Here is a 19,264-nt window from a genome sequence, read left to right on the forward strand (position 1 = left end):
AGGCTGGAGCAGGGACCTTATCCTGCTGAAGAGGACATAATCGGACCCGTGGTAACTCACTGTTGCTGGGCAGGCGCTTGAGGACCACTTTGAGTGCCAAGCTGTCGCTGTGGCCCCTGCCGTCGTCGACCACGAACCTGCTGCCATCCCTCCTCCGTTGGAGCCCTAGGCTCGGAGGGTGGCTCTGCCTGTGTGCTCTGTGTGTCTGCCTGCTGCTGCGGTTGGCCAGCCCTTGAAGGCTGGGGTTGGGCCTGTGGTGTAGGTCGGGGCCTCCTCCACCGACAGGCCTTGGCAAGATGGCCCATTTGTCGGTAAATGAAGCACTGATTCGGGAGGCCCGAATACTCCATGCTCTATCTAAACCAACCTCCACTCACCCGAGGAAGTAGGATGACCTTCGGGAGAGTGGGTGTGTCTCTAACCAGAACGCGAACTGAGGGAATGCAGGCCGCCTTGGCAGCTATGGAGGCTGCCGTGCGAGGTGTCTTCAAGATAGTCCCAATCGCTGAGCCTATCCTGGACAGAAGTGGTAGGTACTGCCTCCTCAATTCAAGAAAGTAGACGGAGATGGGAAGGTCTGTCTCCTCTACCAGAACATCTGAAGCTGGGTCAAAATCATGTCTCCATGGTCGAAAGTGGGCTCTAACTGCTCGGATGGTCAGAGGACTCATCGCGATGACCTTGGACGCTATCTCGGAGGTCTCAAACTCTATCTGATAGTAACCGCGTTCGAAGAATTGAACGTCCAAGATCTTGCCTACCTCTGCGAGAAGGCGGGCCTGGAGAAGGTCACGCAGCTCTCCTCTGCTAGGTCTAGTGCCGAGAATCTTGCAGATGACGGAGGTCGCCCGGAGGCGCTCCACCTCTGCAGCGAGGCTCGCTTGCTCTGTCGGTGAAAGAGCAAGTCGAATGGTGGGCTCGGTGGGATCGGGCGAGGGGACTTCATTGGAGCTCCTCTGTGGCGGAGCTTGAGCCTTCATCCGTGTCTACTGCTGGGGAGAAAAGTCGACGAGGGGGGAAACTCCCGTTGGACCAAGCACGCCAAGAAAGCTGGCGAAGCCTGACAAGCAGGAAAGGCTGAAAAGAAAATGAAGGCGGGCGGGGCAAAAAACCCAGGAGAAGGGATTGGGCGACGCAGGGGAGGCTGGGCGGGCAGCGGACAGGGTGGCGAGTGGGGCGAGGCAGATAGCGGGCAGGGCGTAAGGCAGCGAGAGGGGCAAGCGACGGCAACGGGGTGATGCAGTAGGCTGGGCAGAGCGCTCCAGGGTAGCCAGCTGTGCGCAGGAGGCAGAGCAGAGGGGTATGCGTGGGGTGGAAGGGGAGGGAACCGATGGCGCGAGGGGGGAGGGGGGGACGGAGGAGCTGCGATGGCGAGAGGGGGGGAGTGCGGGCAGCAACAGCGAGTTCGGAAGTGAGAGTTCTCTGAAATTGAATTGGTGATGACCAGTATTTTTTTTGCTTGTAGACGATTCAGACACTACTTGTTGCAAAAGTCATTCACCTTTCTCACCAGTTATTCATTGCTTCGCCAGCTGTTCAATAATTCAAATATATCAAAAACAGTGATGAGATGGGTTATTGAACTTCAGGAGTTTCAATTCACCTTTTTGGTGAAAGAGAGTACTCGAGCTACCCTGACAGATTTACTCACTTATAAAGATACTCTTGTTTTGGTTAAAGAGGAAGTAGTGCGAAAGAAGAAAATCGAAACTCTTGCCATCTCTGATGCTTCACTGTTATACTTCGATGGTTCTTATCGAAGAAGTCATGATGCTGCTTCAAGAGGCATTGTCATATATGATACACAAGGGAAGCTTGTAAGAAAACAAGGGCTGAAACTTAATGGAAAGAGTAACAATAAAGCAGAGTACATGACCCTTGAGGTGGTTTGCATATTTTCTTATAGTTGGGAATTAGATGCTTACAGATCAAAGGAGATGCCTTGTTGGTTGTGAAGCAAGTATTGGGAGTATGGAAGAATAAGAATCCTAAACCGAAGAATTTATGCTTCAAGGTGAAATCGTTGCTCAAAGAGTTCAAAGCATGGAGTTTGCACCATATCGAGAGGTTTCAAAATAAAGAAGCTCATGATGCTGCCCAAGAAATGATCACTTGTGTGATTGTACTGAAGGAAAATGCCCCTTTATATCATGGAAGAGAAGTCTTATCTAAATAGGCGGATTTTTTGTTGACAGGTATTCTACCTAACGGTTTACTATCCTCCAAAAACAATGCATTTATAAGAAAAGCCAGGAAATACAAAATGCTTGATGATGTGCTTTATATGAAAGGAAGTGATTTGGTTTTGCGTCGTGTACCCTGGAAAGAGTAAATTTACAAGATTTTGGAAGAAAATCATGAGGGATCTTGTGCAGGCCATTTTGCCATGAAGATCATGTTGCATAAGATTTTGCAAGAAGGCTATGTATGGCCAAGTATTCAGCGGGATGTTAATCACTGGTGCAAGTCGTGTTTGCCTTGCCAGAAGATGGGAAAGAGAAATTTGAAGAAGCCAGAATTGCAGTAGACAATTCTAGCTTTTGATGTGTTTGAAAAATGGGGTCTTGATGCTATTGGATCCTTACCTATGACTAGCAAAAGAAATGCATACATTTTGAAAACAGTGGATTATTTGTCACGATGTGCAGAAGCCAAGGCTGTCAAACAGATTAACAGTAAGGAGATGGGAAAATTTGTTAATGAGCATATATGCTGCAAATTTGGTGTACCCTTAGAGCTATTTTTTGATAGAGGACCAGGATTTAGAGGAGAGCTGTTTGATTTCTTATGCGAGAAGCTCAATATACAGCATAGGTACAGTTCTCCTTGTTATCTACAATGCAATGGTCTCAATGAGAGATTCAATGGAGAGTTGGTAAAGATCTTGACAAAGATGACCTAGACACATGGAAAGACTTGGGATTCAGAGTTGCCATGTGCATTATGGGCCTACAGAACTGCTATCAAAACGAGCACATGATTTTCTCCTTACCACTTGGTTTATGGTAAGGAAGCGTTATTGCCAATTGAAGTGGAAATTCCTGTACTCAAGTTATTGTCATTGGGAGATGAAGAGCAAGGAAATGCTTGGCAGAAAAGATAGTTGGATTTACAATGTTTGCAATTGGACAGAGTTTTAACTTTGAGCTACTATGAGGAAGTATCAAAGAAGGCTCAGCTAAAAGCCAATGAATGCGAGGAGGACAAGAAAATTGAAAAGGGTGATTTGGTGTTGCGATACAATAGTAAGCTGGACAATACCTTTCAAAAGAAGTTTCAAATTAAATGGGAAGGTCCTTTTATTGTTGTCAAGAAGTTTGATAATGGCACCTATCAATAAGCTGATTTGAGTGGTGCACAACATAAATATCGTGTTAATGATTATAGATTGAAGAAATACTTGGCACGTTTGATGACAATTGTGATAGATGAGATGCTATCAATAGAGGAAGACTATATGGAGAGATCTGATAATGTAGGTGAGGTTTCTGGGGATGAGATGCAGCAATTGTTCACCCTAAGAACCTCTGCTTGTCATGAATGATCAAGCAGGCAAGGGGGGGTTGGCAAGCTATGTCATGCATTTTTTGGATAAGCATGAAGTCACTAAGTTTTGCCAAAAAGCTTGTCCACTAGCCTCATTTATATATGTGTACATAGCCCTGTAAGTTTTGGAAGTGGCCATGTAAAAATTCATGTACAAATGTGTGACTTTGCCAAGTTTAAATGCTGATGTTTTTTGGTTGTTCGAGTCCCTAAAATATGGTTTTTAGTAAGTATTTTCAGTCGTGCTTTATAGCTCATGAATTGGACTTGTACATCATGAGTTATGAGTATCTGAAGCGAGCGGTCTTAACTTAGAAGGTGATTGCGGGTGCATGCGCTAAGGGCAACTGGGCCAACTTGGGGGTCTGATATTAGAAATGATGAAGTATTACATTTCTGGAGATAGCCGAGGTGATGGGCTTCGAGCCGTGTTTCACGATGCGTCATTCGATGATCGGAGCAGCCAGGTATGCCTCGAGGAAAATTGTCTGAGAAGTCCTCTTATGCTTTGGGAGAAGCTGGAAATTTTTAGGGAAGTTGGGAAGCTTGAGGAAGTTGCCATGTGGCATGGGAGTAATCCCACATGAGAAGAGGAAAGGGGAAAGTGGGGGGGTCTATAGGGCACTTTGGGTGTTCATTATGGTGTATCAAAGGTGAGAGGAGCTCTCTCAAGGCTTGGCTATGGGCGCTCGTGGGCTCATGGAGAAGGAGATAGCGCATTTTTTGAGTTCCCACTGCCCGGATAGGCGCCTGGCCACTTTTTTGGCCCTCGGACACTTGCCCCCAACCCATTCCTTGGTCAAAAGGTCACCGACAGCTCATTTTTCATCCAAAAAGGGCCAAAATTGAACCAATTAAAAGGTGCCTAAGGAGAGAACCTTGTCAACTAAGAAGAGAGAGGAAAATCTTGGGGATAAAGGATAAGAAAGCCCCCATTTTAATAGCTACAACACCTACACAACTTCTCGAGAGCTCATTTTTGAGCAAGAAAGAGTGCACCCCCGACTTTGAGCGGCGATAACTCTCTCATACTTCATCTGTTTTTTGCCTATGGATATTCTACGGACATCTCCACGAGATGAGCTTCGTCATGATGTCCTTTGTTTTGCCTGACATTGAGTGTGTTCCATGCTTGGAGGGTTTTTCATAAATCTCTACAGGTGTTTACCACAGGTGTTTTCGGCCGTGCAATAGTTCTTCCTTCCGACGGTGTGGCTCGTGCAAGGCTATAGAGGCATTCATTTTTCCTTCTCGTTTGCACGCTAACAGCGTGTCCAGTCCCCTACGTGTCTGAGGAGGAGTGGTGGAGGGGTCGGGGGATGAGACTGTAGGCCCCACCCGAGAGAAAGGGGGACGGGAGGCGGAGGTGGCGGAGCGGCAATGTCTGAGGGTGGAGGTGGAGGAACTGAAGTGGACGGGGCCTTCTCAGGCAGGTTCTACTGAAGGGGGTCAAAATGGTTCCCTGTCGGAACCTAGTGCTCCTGAGCTGGAGAAGGTCGGCCATCGGGGGGAGCAGTGGGGCGAGCCCTCCCCTGGCGGTGGTGGCCTGGCACCTGTTGCCAACCGTCAGGTGTCTCATCGTTGGTCTCAGTCAAGGTACCAACCTGTGCGTCTTGTGTGTCTGGCTACTGAGCATGCTCAACCTTGGGAGGCTGTGCCTGTGTTGTGGGTCGAGGTCTCGTGCGAGGATAGGCCTTTGCCAAATGGCCCATCTGTCTGCAAATAAACACTGATTGCGGAGGCCCGAATACTCCACGCTCTGACGGAACCAACCCCCACTCACCCTAGGTAGTAGGATGACCTTCGGGGGAGAGAGTGGGTGTTCTGAACCAGAACACGTACTGTGGGGATGCCGGCTGCCTTGGCAGCTACAAAGGCTGCCGTGTGAGGTGTCTCCCTAGGCCAGTCCCAATCTCTGAGCCTATCCTGCACAAGAGCGGCAGGTACTCTCTCCTCAAACTGGGAAAGCATACAAAGATGGGAAGGTCTGCCTCCTCTACCAGAACATATGTAGCTGGATCGAAACCATGCCTCCACTGTCGAAAGTGGGCTCGAACTGCTCTGATGGCCAAGGGACTCATCGCGATGACCTTGGACGCCATCTCGGAGGTCTCGAACTCTATGTGATAGTAGCCGCGTCCGAGGAATTGAACATCCAAGATCTTGTGCACCTCGGCGAGAAGGCGGGCCTGGAGAAGATTGCGCACCTCTCCTCTGCTAGGTCTGGTGCCGAGAATCTTGCAGATGACAGGAGTCGCCTGCAGGCGTTCTGATATCGGCCCGTTCGGTGGTAGACTTTGTCTTTCACCCAAAATTCTTTACTTTACTTTAGACACAAACAGAGGGAACGTTGGAATGGAAACCTGCGACGGGAATTAACACTTAAAGCACACACGGCTCGGAAGCTAGAATGCTCCGAGCATACGTCGACAACCTGTAGGCCCCAAAATTGGCGCCCCTTTATGTATTTCTTTATTCTTTAAGAGGGTAAATTACAAGAAGAGTCTTGGGAATTCTTTACTTGTATCCAACTAGATACTACCCGTTCTGGCGAAATTTTGGCAACATAACAGCCCCAAAACTTGCCCGAAACCAATTCCCCTGCTGGAACTCGCTTCCACTGACATAAACCCTGTGATTTCTGCCCAAAAACAGTAAATTCAGCACGCTGTATCTACCGGTTTTTGCCCTGTTTTCAGCCCTAAATAGTCCGTGAACTGTCCTCTAACAGTGGGGCACTGTTCCCAATGGTTATGGCATCCGTATGACTGCAAAACAGTCCTAATTTAGCGCATAACCAGCGTTGAAAACGCGGTGAGGTTATCACCCTCACCAATGCCTGCTTTTGGAGCAGCAGTTAGCTACTTCTGTTCCTGCTCAGAGAGGCTCTTTCCTCAGCAAAAACGCATGTAACCACAGTTGTACATGAGTCAAATGAAGAGCCCTCTTGTGGGGCATCACATTACTGCACGTAGGGGGGAGAGAGAGCAGTGTGAGGTGTGCAGGACATGACTTCTTGCACCACATTGTACATGAGAGGGAAAGCTAGCAGTCAATAGCTCTTAACCTGTGACAGAAGGTTGCAAATGAACCCTCCCAGCTAGAAATCGAGCGCTACTCCTGGCTGCATGAGGAAAGTACACAGAAAGGTGTCACTTGGCACATTTACAAGCAGTTTCCCGCTTTGGGCTTCCGGCTTAAAAATCTCCCGATTGGTTGCCCAGTTGACTTTGCAGTAGAGTTTTACGATATTCCCCTTGTCATTCCGGAGGTAATGATGCGAATAGATTTTGTGGCCCAAAATAGCAGTTTCCTAAATTTTAGGGGATGCTTGCGTTGGACTCCCACTAGTCATTTGACCATCTATCCCCATTGGGACCGCATCCAAAAATGCAATGTGGCCCAACTGTTGGGTACTTTCCCTTGGTGACCCCACCTTGGCATTGTGCCTTTATTGAATTGATTTCCTAGTATCCACCACCTTGCTAAGTGCGTCGGGGGGACCTACATGATCTTGAATGGAGCCTAGAGATCCTTTTCAAGGTAGGATCCGTACGTACGTATTATCTGGAAAAAAACCCTATTGCCCCACTCTCTATGGCGAGAGCGGTCTACTTATGATTGCACAAATCTCTACAATGCTTAGACTCGTCGACGACGATGAGGACGTCGACGAGACGGGCTGAAGGCTATCTGAGTGTCACGCCTTGACCAAAGGAAGTTCTTGATCAGCCTCTCTACCTGGCTGATACAAGAACTCGAGAAGATCCATCAAGAAGTGATGTACCACATAGTAGCCAACAACATCTGGTTGGCCACTACAACTCTACCTGCCAGAGAAAGTTGTGCGGAGCTCCAATGTAACAACTTCCTCCTGATAGACAGGAGGAGGGGAGCAATCTGCTGCTCGGAAGACAAGTCCACACCAACCTGAGAGCCCAACTACCGAACTGCAGTCCCTGGGGGAGTCCACCTGAGACCCTCACCTGGCATCCTATCGGGTGTAGGAGCACTATCAACCGAGAAAGCCACCAGTTGATCAGTGCGCCAGATGCACAACAGAAAGTCTCAAGAGCCTGCTCACACCTGTGTAGGTTGGCCTCGTGGCCATCCAAGTACAAGGCTGAGTCGTTTGCAAACTTAGCGTCTAGTAGCTCGTCTCCCCGAATAGGGAGCGCTAAGCCACTTTAGCCAACCTGCTGTGAAACCAAAAACCCGCTCATCGCCTCAGCATAGAACAGAAAGAGGAAGGAGGCAAGAGGGCAGCCCTGTCTGACTGAACGTGTGAGCATGAAACGATCACCTCTACCTCCTGACAACAGCACCTGATTGTGTGCCCGCCTGTCCTCTGATCCAGGCATCTGAGAAGCCCATCCTGTGTAGAGTGCCCTCCAAAAAGTCCCCGTCAACTCTGTCTTAAGCCTTCTCAAATTTGAGAAGAAGAATCACCAAATCCTCACCACGGAGCCGCGCGAGGGCAGAAGCCTCCCAAAAAGTAAAGATGTTGTCAAGGATACTATGCTTCTTGATTAAATCTGTCTGAGTCCCATGTATAATGCTCTCAAGAAGTGGCCGAATCCTCAAACTCAGAGCCTTGGCAAGAATTTTATAGGCTGAGTTGAGGATGGTGATGGGGTGCCATTGTCGAATCTCATCCAAGGAGCCACCCTCCTTGGGAATGAGGTAAATCAGGCCCTCACTCATGCTGTCAGGCATCTCTCCTGTGTGCAGGATGTACTGAAAAGCGCTACAGAGATCTGAGCCAAGCAAGTCCCAGTACTCCAAGAAAAAGCTAGGAGTCAAGCCATCCTCACTTGGATAGCTACCACGGGGGAGTGCGCTAAGAGCCGTTGTTGCATGCATTTTGGAACGTCGTTTTCTGTAAATTTGTACATACGGAAACTTGTATATACAAACATGACGCCCGATGTCAAAAGTGTTTGTGGGATTTCTTTTTGTGGGGTTTTTTATCTTGCTTTAGCAAGCACATGTACATGCATTGCAAGTCGCTAGTCTAGTGATAATTGTCGGGCTACTGTAAGTGCCCGTGAGTGAGTTTTTTGAAGTAAGACTTGTATATAACTTAAACTCATGTACAAACTTAAAAAAGTTCAGCCAAAGTTCAGAATTTTGCAGGTTTGAGCTCGTTTTGGCTTTTTGATACCTTTGGATGCAGTTTTTTGCCCTCAACTAGCTCTTTCTACAGCTACAACATCATGTTCGCATTGATTTTGCACATAGTTGTGCATGGGTTCGATTTGAAGGATTCCAACACTTCTGTTGCAGATTTTGCAGAGATTTTTTGAAGTTTGAAATCATGTCTTTTGGAGTTGGGGTTTCGGAGTTATAGTCTGTTCTCTACAGCCTACAGTGTATGGCAGCATTGGGGCAAAATATGTAGGTTGAATTGTGGAAACCCATACATCTTGTGGGTGATGTATGCTTTGAAGGGGGAATTTTAAAGTGGTTTTTGATGAAGGGGAAAGCTTTGTTTTGAAGAGCATTGGTAGGCAACGTCCATAATTCCGTGCCTAAACAGGTTTCTTCCTTCTTTGTGGCATAGTCTTTTGGGTGGGCGACGGCCAGTAAATTCCCAAGGGGACTACTCTTGTTGGACTTGTAGCGTTTCAAAGGGATTTTCCAAATCTTTTTGTGTTCTTGTAGTGCTCTTTCAACACTCTTGGGTGACATAGCTATAGAGATGTTCCAGTTTTCTTGTTTCCCAATAGTGTTTTGGTGCCGCCACGGAGGAGTTGCTTCAAGTTACCTTCAATCTTGTTGGTTTATACATAGAATTGCAGCCATGGTCAAGGTTAGTGATGCATTGTTGAGGATGAATGATATGATCAGTAAGTTGAAGCTAAGCAGCATAGCAGAGTTGAACATGCACTACATGAGGTTTTGCTCTATAAAGCAGGAGCTAGAGCTTCTTGAGGATATGATTCTGGATGAAAAGGACGAGAAGTTCTTGTTCATTGGTACCCTTCCAGGATGTTTGGGCATTGAGGTTGCTTGCACTAACTTGTTGAGTGTGAAGAGAATTGTTGACTTCTTGAAGCAAAAAAGATGGTTGGAAGATGTCAATCAGTCTTCTACTTCTTCATGCATTTCACACAAGATCTCATATATCACTACTGATGATTGTAGCAATGATAATGAGGTTGAGTCAGATGTAGAAGATGAGGTTCTCTCTCTTGATGATGTAGATATTGATGAGGAGTTATGTGCAAGCAATATTGTGAAAGAAAGACCTTAGAGTGCATGCATGACAAAGAGAGCAATGACCTGGCTGATTTGGTTTCCTATACAAATGCTTGTGAAGATGAGGTCTTTCATACTTCTATGCATTTGGATCACATGCTTATTGGTTCTCCTGCTTGTGGTGCAAATGACATACATGTTGGCATTCTGGGTGATGTTTTTTCTCCTCCATCTTATGAGTTTTTGTGGTATCCAGATGAGTTGTGGACGTGTGGACCCATTTGGGATGCTGAGAATGATGTTTGTGATATTGATGATGCTATTGGTGGCACTGAGTTTCTTGCTAGTTATGATTTTTATTGTGAGAAAGAGGCTGCTTTAAGTGATGTGGATTGTGATGGTAGTCTTGATTGGGGCTTTGAGGATCCACAAGTTAAGATGGATGAGGAGATGAAAAGTCAGGGTGTGTCATGCATTGTCAAGGGTGAAAAAGCTTATGAAAACCTTACATGCATGTGTGGATGTTGAAGAGGATTGTAACTTGGAAAGTTGGGACATCCATGATGACATGGATATCATGGATGTTTTGTCTTCGTTTGATGTGAGTGATACATTTCATGATGGTGAGAATGTTGATCCATGGCCTTTTGGTTTGTATGACATGAGCCTTGATGGTTGGAGCTCACTTATGATTGATGATTGTCCTTATGATTTTGAAGGATGCCATTATGTGTGCACGATGGATGCAAGGGATAATACTTTCCCATTTGATTGTGGTAAGGGTATATGGTGTAGATGCCTTTGTACATGATGTATCTTTGTACATAAGCTTTTGCATAGTCTACTGTTGAGCATGAATGTTCTAGTAGACTGGGGGTTTGACAAACTATGTTGCGTGCATTTTGAGAACGTCGTTTTTTGTAAATTTGTACATACGGACATGACGCCCGATGTCAAAAGTGTTTGTGGGCTTTCTTTTTGTGGGGTTTTTTATCTTGCTTTAGCAAGCACATGTACATGCACTGCAAGTCGCTAGTCTACTGACAGCTGTTGGGCTACTGTAAGTGCCCGTGAGTGAGTTTTTTGAAGTAAGACTTGTATATAACTTAAAATCATGTACAAACTTAAAAAAGTTCAGCCAAAGTTCAGAATTTTGCAGGTTTGAGCTTGTTTTGGCTTCTTGATGCCTTTGGATGCAATTTTTTGCCCTCAACTAGCTCTCTCTACACCTAGTCTTCCTACTACAACATCGTGTTCGCGATGATTTTGCACATAGTTGTGCATGGATTCGATTTCAAGGATTTCAACACTTTTGTTGCAGAGTTTGCAGAGATTTTTTGAAGTTTGAAATCATGTCTTTTGGAGTTGGGGTTTTGGAGTTATGGTCTGTTCTCTACAGCCTACAGTGTAAGGCAGCTTTGGGGCAAAACTATCTAGGTTGAATTGTGGAAACCCATATGTCTTGTGGGTGATGTATGCTTTGAAGGGGGAGTCTTAGAATGGTTTTTGATGAAGGGGAAAGCTTTGTTTTCAAGAGAATTGGTAGGCGACGTCTGTAATTCCGTGCCTAAATAGGTTTCTTCCTTCTTTGTGGCATAGTCTCTTGGGTGGGTGACGGCTAGTAAATTCCCAAGGGGACTACTCTTGTTGGACTTGTGGTGTTTCAAAGGGATTTTCCTAAGCTTTTTGTGTTCTTGTAGTTCTCTTTCAACGCTCTTAAGTGACATCGCTATAGAGGTGTTCCAGCTTGCTTGTTTCCCAACACCGTGTGTAGCTCCTCTAGCTGAAGAGGCAGCTCAAGCCTCTGACGCATCTCCTCAGTCACAAGACAAGGCATCTGTGTCCACACCTGCTCTCTGCATGCATCCTGACGCTCTGATTGGGGCTCTGCAGACAGTAAATCACGGCAAAAGTCGGTAGCAACTGCACACATGTCCTCTGGCTCTGAAGCAACTGACCCATCAGGCCTCCTCAACTGATTGACCTTGGTATGCGTATGCCGAGGTCCCATTGCCTCAAAGAAAGTGCCTGTCACTCTGTCACCCACCTGGGTTCACTGAGATGCCCGTCGATGGAAAGCAAACTCATGACGCCTCTCCTCTGTGCTGACGAGCTCCTGGCGAGCCTGTTGTAACTGCTCCTTCAGCCAAGGACTGTCTGGATGTTGCTCCTGCATCCTCTGCAAGGAAGCAACGCCCCGTCAAAGACGCTGCTGCTCCTCTCTCGCTGCAGCTAGGCGAGCTGCAGATTCTTGAAGAAAGAGCCGACTAAGTTGAGCAAGTCCTGAGGCCACTCTGTCTGCAAGAGAATCCTGTATGTCTAAGCTCTCTGTCGAAAGAGCTTCCACTCGCTCTCTAAGCGCTGAGTCGAGCAAGACCCTCTCTGGGATGCGAAGCATCGTGCTCCCCTTCCTCTGCCTATCAGTCACTCTAAGGATCACTGGAGCATGGTCCGAAAAGGAAGTCCCTGCCAGAATGCCAACTGTCCCACCCAAGTTACAGAAGTGGTCACTAGTGTAGAAGTGATCTATCCGAGATAGGTTCACGCCTCCCACTCTGCGGTCCGAACGAGAGAAGGCCAAGCTGTCTGGGAGCCTCACAAAGCTGGAATGCTGCCACACATATGAATCCCGCAGAGCCATACAAAACCTCTCCCAAGATGCCGGCTCAACTCTATGCATAGTAGTATGGCTGTCACCAATCCTGTTAGAGGGTTCCTCCAACATGTTGAAGTCACCTCCCATGCACCATTGCTCTGCCTGCGGCAGAGACTCAACAACCTGAGACCAAAACTCTGCACGTGCACTCGCCACATTGGGTGCATAGATGTTCAGGAAGCCCACGAGACAACCCTGAACGTGCATAGTGATCCACTGAGCCCTGCCTGGCACAATAATCCCTCTGCCCACAATGGCCTGTTGCAAAGAATCCGCAATAGTCATACATACCCCGCCCTGGATGACTGCAGGTCCAAATGCAGCTGACACACTAGTCTCATATCGTCGACGCAAAAGCTGACCACAACGTCTAATGCGGCTCTCACACAGATGATGCTCCTGTAGCATAAGAAGGTCAATCTCTCCTCCCACGAGACATCGCTGGAGCTCCTGTGATGAAGCCGACCCCTCTTGACGTTGAAACTGGGGCCCACCTAATCCCTGTACATTCCATGAGACTATCCTCATGGGGAGTGAGAGAGAACTGATGTTGCCGCAATAGCTAAAAGCGCTATCTTCGAGGCAGGCTTGGATGGGAAGTAATGCGCATCCGAGCGTCCTCGAGATAGGTGTGACTGCATAGAGTGTCTAGTCCAAGCCCAAGTAGACCGAGCCGTGCGTGAAGCAACCTCCTCTGTCTAGGAGTCCTCATGTATGTGTACATAGCATGGCGGGCTCTGCGTGTCAGCAAAAAAGTAAACCACAATGTGTCTACATCCTACCGCGTTTGGAGGTGTCACAAAAAACTTGGCCATGGCCAAAGAGTCTGTAGCAAGTCTGTAACCCCTAGGTCTCCCATGTGATGAGAGAACTCTAGGGCCTGTGTCTGCAGCCACTCCAACACTGAGTCTATAGTCCACTCAGCCTGGTCCCTGCCGCATAGCGGAAAAGAGAAGCCAACTGCTGAGTCCAAGGCCTCTATCCCCCTAGTTGCAAGGAACGACACATGAATCTGAAGCAGGCTGCCTCAAGGTTTGGTGCGGGGTCGCCGAGAAATCGTGTAAAGTCGTAGGCCAAGAAATCCCAACGACGACGAATGTCGAAGCTCGTCAGACCACGAGGAACTGCTGCAAAGGGAGATATATGTACCATAAGAGGGGGTCGCAAGAAAGGCTGTCCCTCTCTCGCCAAGCGACTCATGGCAAAGGTGCTGCCAAGAGATCTCCTATCAGCTGAGGAGGGCTGCGGGACTGGAGCGGGAGGAGGTGAGGGAGCAGGGGGAGAAGGGGGAGAGGGAGGGCGAGGGGGATCGGCAAAGGTGGAAGGGCGAGATGGAGAGGCAGAGGGAGGAGGAGGAGGGGGGGAACTCGGGGGGGGGGGGGGGGGGGGGGGGGAGGGGGGGCTGTGGAAGGTGAGGCTGAGGTGGTGGCTGGAGTAGGGACCTCGTCCTGCTGTAGAGGGTCGAAACAGTTTCCCGTGGGAACCTACTGCTGCTGGGCAGGAGCGTGAGGACCACTCTGAGTGCCAGGCTGGCGCGGTGGCCCCTATCGACGTTGACCACGAACCCGCTTGAGCCCTAGGCTCGAAGGGTGGCTTTGCCTGCGTACTCTGAGACTTTGGCTGCTGTTGGGGCTGGGCCTATGGAGTAGGTCGGGGTCTCCTCCGTGGACAGGCCTTCGCAAGATGGCCCATCTGTCGACAAATGAAGATCATCCCATAGTCCCGTATGATATGTTTTCTTTTTCCTTTTTTTATTGTGGTGATAGGTGTCATAGAGGCCACTCCCTAAATCCATCACGGTGGTTTGAATGGTGAACAGTTCTGTAATCCAAAGAAGGTTGTTAATTCATTGTTTTCGTAGTATTGGTGTTCGTGTACACATTGCCTAACCTTGGCACTACTGATCCTCTTTTATCTGGTGTTTGCCAAATATCTCAAGGCTCTTTAACGAGCATGATATGTGTCCATTTGAGGCTAATTTCTAGATGCTGTATCACAAATTTGGGCGGTTGTCTCATGTGTTCCATGTCACTTTTTAAGCTACTATGCGCATTTTCTGACTTCAAGTCTGATATTGCAGGTTGATCTCCGACAAAAATCATTAATTAAATTCGTTGCACCTTCTCCATATCCAGTCATCTCTTTTGGACCATTTTCTTCACCAGCTGCTGTACTGAGAAGTCTATCACATGCTATTGGTATTGGTGGCACTTGTCTACGTCTGCACTTGATTAGCTCTTTTGCATGTTGTAAATGTGTGTTGCTACTGCTGTAACACATACTAAATAGGTATTCATAAATGTTTTATTACACAGGAACGATAGGTATGCCGCCAAAGTGGAGCCTTGGCTACAATCAATGCAGATGGAGTTACGAACCTGATTCAAAGGTTCTTGAGGTCAGTGTCTAAAAAGTAATATCCTTGAACTGTGAGGAGTTTTAGGCGCATCAGCTTACCAGGCTTTTACCATAGAACAGGTTGCTAGGACGTTTCGAGATAAGCTGATACCTTGTGATGTCTTATGGATGGACATTGACTACATGGATGGCTTTCGCTGTTTTACCTTTGATCCTGTAAGTGCAAGGCTATCCTTTTGAGTTCTTGCTAGTCGAAATGCAATGGGGAAGGTGGTTGCAATAAGAACTTCTTTGCCTTGCCCACTTGTGTTCTTTTTGTTTCTTGAAATGAACAATCAAAGGGCTTGCCAACCTTCTCAAAAGTTACACTTGGTGAAAGTTTTAAGCTGCTTTGAGGCCCCTGACATCACCGATCACTAATGTTGTATGCTTTTGTTATGTGCAGAAAAAATTTTCATCCCCTAACGACCTAGGCAGAGGTCTTCATTCCCATGGCTTCAAAGCTGTCTGGATGCTTGATCCTGGGATAAAAGCTGAAGCTGGGTATGGAGTGTATGATAGTGGAACTTCTCAAGCTGCATGGATCCTATCATCAAAAGAAAAAACTTACATTGGTGAGCACCTTCTGAAATCTATTGACTTTTACCTTATTTTATGAGATCTACTTGCTAATGATATGCCACACCTTATGACAGGGGAAGTTTGGCCTGGACCTTGTGTTTTTCCAGACTTTACGTCTAAAGCTACACGACAATGGTGGGCTGAACTTGTTAGCAAATTTGTTTCAGATTTTGTTGATGGCATATGGAATGATATGAACGAGCCTACTGTATTTAAGGTAATAGGGCAGCTATAAATCCTCTTTTTTGTGCTAAACTCTCCATAATGATTGCTCTTAACGTAAAATCATGGTCCAGAGCAGTGTTCCCTTTTTTGAACCTAGCCTGGCCCATTGATCTCATGTAATGCATCTCTTCCCAACTGCGCAAAGCCTGCTCTACAATAGATCCATACATAGATGCCATGAAATGGTCCTATAGTTGGTGGGAATGTGGAACCAATGTGTCTTTCAATACAGTTTTATGGCCTGAACTGCTAGTTAGAAATATGTCACAATGAAAAATTTAATATTGATCCAATGCTGTTATGAGTACCTCACAAATATTTGCGGTCAGAGAGGTCATGAATGAAATATATGGTGGTGTGAGGTGTGCTTGTGGGTAGCAAAGGTAGTGATATGTCTGCATGGTCAGCGCCAATGGGTAGTGGCAGGGTGATTGGGTGTGTGGCCTCTCTAGCTCCAGGTCATAGTCAAATGGAATGGGAAACAGAACGAGACTGGCAAGGCTATCAAGGATGGAAACGGCTTGCGTTTTTCAATGGAACAGATTAGAAACAGCTTCTTATAGTTATATCTCGTAGGCAACCCTCGAAAATTTATGAAGAAACGGTACAAAGGAAACGTGGGACTTTGGAAACTCCCTTTCCCATCCGATAGGCCCCAAAACGAGTTTCCTTGCAACATGGATTCCAACTACATAATCCACTTTACTAGCACCTTCTTTGGAAACTGATGGTAGAGTTCATGTCAGTCCTCTTGAGTTGGGCCATTGGCCATCTCGATATAGATAACGAGACGGGTGCTTTGAACCTAGGTGAAGTCTCTCACAAGTATGTGCAACTGGAAAGATCATGAAGGAAATATATGGCTGTGTGAGGTGTCCCTATGGGTGGCATGTATGTAGGTGGTGTGCTATCAAAAGGGAGTCATAGGTATGCATGGTTGGCAACAATGGGTAGTGGCAAAAGGGTGAGAGAGGTGATCAGGTGTGCGGCATCTTTATTTTTCATTGGCTTCCTAGGACCTGTTTTATATGTGGCAAAGCAGGTCATATGACAACTGTATGCACTAGGAAGATAGAGCATCCAGAGCAGAGACAACATATAATGTTGCAGGAGGGACAGGAGGTAATAGCAAGTTCCAAGAGCTAGGAGGAGAGAGGCAAAGAAGAGAGGGAGAAGGCGACAAAGGTAGAGTGTAACCGGCTTGGCATTGACAAGACTGTAATCTCACACAGCAACACACAAACAAAGCTGAAACTTTAATACTCAATGTAATTGCGACACGAAGGGGTTGAGTTCCGCTTCCAGATGCATTGGCCCCAAAGTCTGGTGCACCTTTCTGTACTTCTTTTATATATTCAATCACAGAATAGAACTGCCGGAGGAGCTCAGCCTACAACCGCTACTGAGTTGATCTGCAGGAGTGGCCCTCTAGGCTCATATTTGAAGGCCCTTAGCCGAAAGCAACTGGTTACAAAATTTTGTGCCCTTGAAAAGATACTTCTAAAAACACGGCGTCCAAAAGCAGGTCAATTTAGTGTAAAATCTGCCGCGTCAACACTTGGTTTTCCTGCCACACTTTATAGATGCTACGTAAGCAGACCCGTACGCAAGTGCCACGCCATCATGTACGATCTTCGTCTCTCTTTCTGCCGTGTTAGTTGCCATGTCATCACTTTTGTGACATACCCCCTTGAAAGAAGAGCAATCGCTCTCAATTACACGTGCAAAACAGACAATGGACATAAAATAGCTCAGTAGACATTGACCCTATACTTACATACATTTGACCACTTCAAACCATGCATTGGCACAAAGACACAAGTCATTGAACAATCATAATCACATTCACATCATTCTTGCCGAGAACTTAGACATCAACTGTGATCATTATGACTTATCGACAAATTATGGTCAACTTTTATGTACATTCCATAAAGTCACTCAGCAATGTATTGTTAGCCTGCCAATACCCCTAAAATCTCTGAGAGAAGTTGATGACTCTATTTCTATGGGGAATGTCACAAAAACGGGCACCACGTGCCAATAGAAAAGAATATACTGAACAGATTTTTAGCACTTCAATAACAATTGAACTGAAAAAGAGAGACGGCACCAACACGGAGTGCAGGGTTGTCCACGTTTGACGTACGGGACGTTCCGTACAGCACCGTACGACTCGTACGTTCCGTACATGAGTCGTCCGTTTTTTTTTTTTTTTTTTTTTTTTTTTTTTTTGGCGGGGCGATTTTTGGTGTGGGAATGTTTTGCATCTCGACTGCATTTGAACAAGAGCCCAATGGCTGCATTGGCTCAAACCACCATGACCTATGTGCGACGAGGCTTGGGTAGCGGATCTACTATGGCCGCCACCACTTTGGAGATCATGATTCTTCTTTCTTCAGACATTGCCGTTTCCAATGTCCATGGACAGATCTTTCATGTTCTAACTTGTAAGACTTAAGTTACAAGTATTTAGTACTAAGTAGTGTTAGAAAAAAGCCGGGGTCTAGTGTATTTTAACCGGTTGAAATTATAAAATCCCGGTTAGATTTTGAGCTTGCCTCTAAGAAAACCGGCAAATTTACACAAGTTTTAGTGTAATTACCGGCAAAAGCTTCAAATTTTGACCTGAAAACTCAAGTTTTCCCTTATTTTGATTGGTTAGGAAAAATGTTTGTTTCTAGCCCTGGTACTAAGTACTAAGGTCGATGTCATGACTCATATGATCTATCATGTGTAAGACGCATGATTTTTTTTTGCATCGTACGTTACGTCACCGTACGTCTAATTTTTTTTAGTTCGATTAGTACCGCACGTCTTCGTACGTGTACCCGTCGTACGTGACCGTACGTGTCAACTATGACGGAGTGGCATAATTCCACCCCAGAGAGTATTGGCCCCAAACCTTGGCGCCCCTTTCGGTATTTCTTTATATTGCTTCAACATAGTACAAGCCGGTACTCCACGCTCTGCACCTTCTTCCAGAAGAGTGCCAGAGAATGAGCCGTAACCTCATATTTAAAGGCCCTTGGCCTGAAAAGCATTTACAGTGAAAAGCTTCAAATTTAAAAGCAACTGGTCCAAAAAGTAAAAGCGCCAAAATCTGCCAGCACGTTTTGCGGAAATCCGTACAACTGCCACATGCGGGCCGATAGGGGTGGATAGGCAAACGGGTGCTTGAAGCACGGAGCAAATGATGCCACCGCCGACTGCACCTTTTTTTCGCGGAAATCTGCCACGTCAACACTGTCAGCGGAAAATCCGAGCTGTCTGTACAGCTGCCATGTCATCAATTTCTCCACAAGTCTTTTTTGTGTGTTTGTGAGGGTCCAGCTTTATTTTAATTCCTTTGTCACTTGGGCCCCATTAAACGGGGCCCCATGAGTTGGTAGGACTTCTTCTTCTGCTATTGCTTGTTCTTCTTAGGGTTTAGGCCCTTTGGCTGGCGCCTGCAAGTCGGCTCTGTTCTTCAGTGGCTTGACATGTCAGCAGTTTGTGACAGGGAATTTGTGACAAAGGAGTGGATTGGTCTCCTCTCATGCAGCACACGCCGCACCATATTCAACCTGCTGATTTGACGTCCACTTCTGGAATAGTCAAAGCTAAACCAAAAGCCTCAATTGTAAAGCTTTAGTACTTGAGGAGTATTTGCAAGGT

At 46.6% G+C, this 19,264-nt stretch overlaps 1 protein-coding gene across 3 annotated transcripts in view; it reads left to right on the forward strand.

Annotated features, from left to right (window-relative positions):
- HGL1 (heteroglycan glucosidase 1) overlaps window positions 1–19,264 on the forward strand; it is a 216,693-nt gene that overhangs the window by 34,096 nt on the left and 163,333 nt on the right. For all 3 annotated transcript variants that reach the window (XM_086488780.1, XM_086488764.1, XM_086488771.1), the window contains 5 exons: window positions 14,484–14,601; window positions 14,719–14,801; window positions 14,882–14,977; window positions 15,207–15,375; window positions 15,457–15,599. In XM_086488780.1, the coding sequence (XP_086344906.1) occupies window positions 14,484–14,601; window positions 14,719–14,801; window positions 14,882–14,977; window positions 15,207–15,375; window positions 15,457–15,599 (609 nt within the window). The remainder of the gene's footprint in view (window positions 1–14,483; window positions 14,602–14,718; window positions 14,802–14,881; window positions 14,978–15,206; window positions 15,376–15,456; window positions 15,600–19,264) is intronic.

This window comes from Adiantum capillus-veneris, chromosome 2, assembly GCF_014529385.1.
Source record: "Adiantum capillus-veneris isolate H3 chromosome 2, ASM1452938v2, whole genome shotgun sequence".
Classification (NCBI taxonomy): domain Eukaryota; kingdom Viridiplantae; phylum Streptophyta; class Polypodiopsida; order Polypodiales; family Pteridaceae; genus Adiantum; species Adiantum capillus-veneris.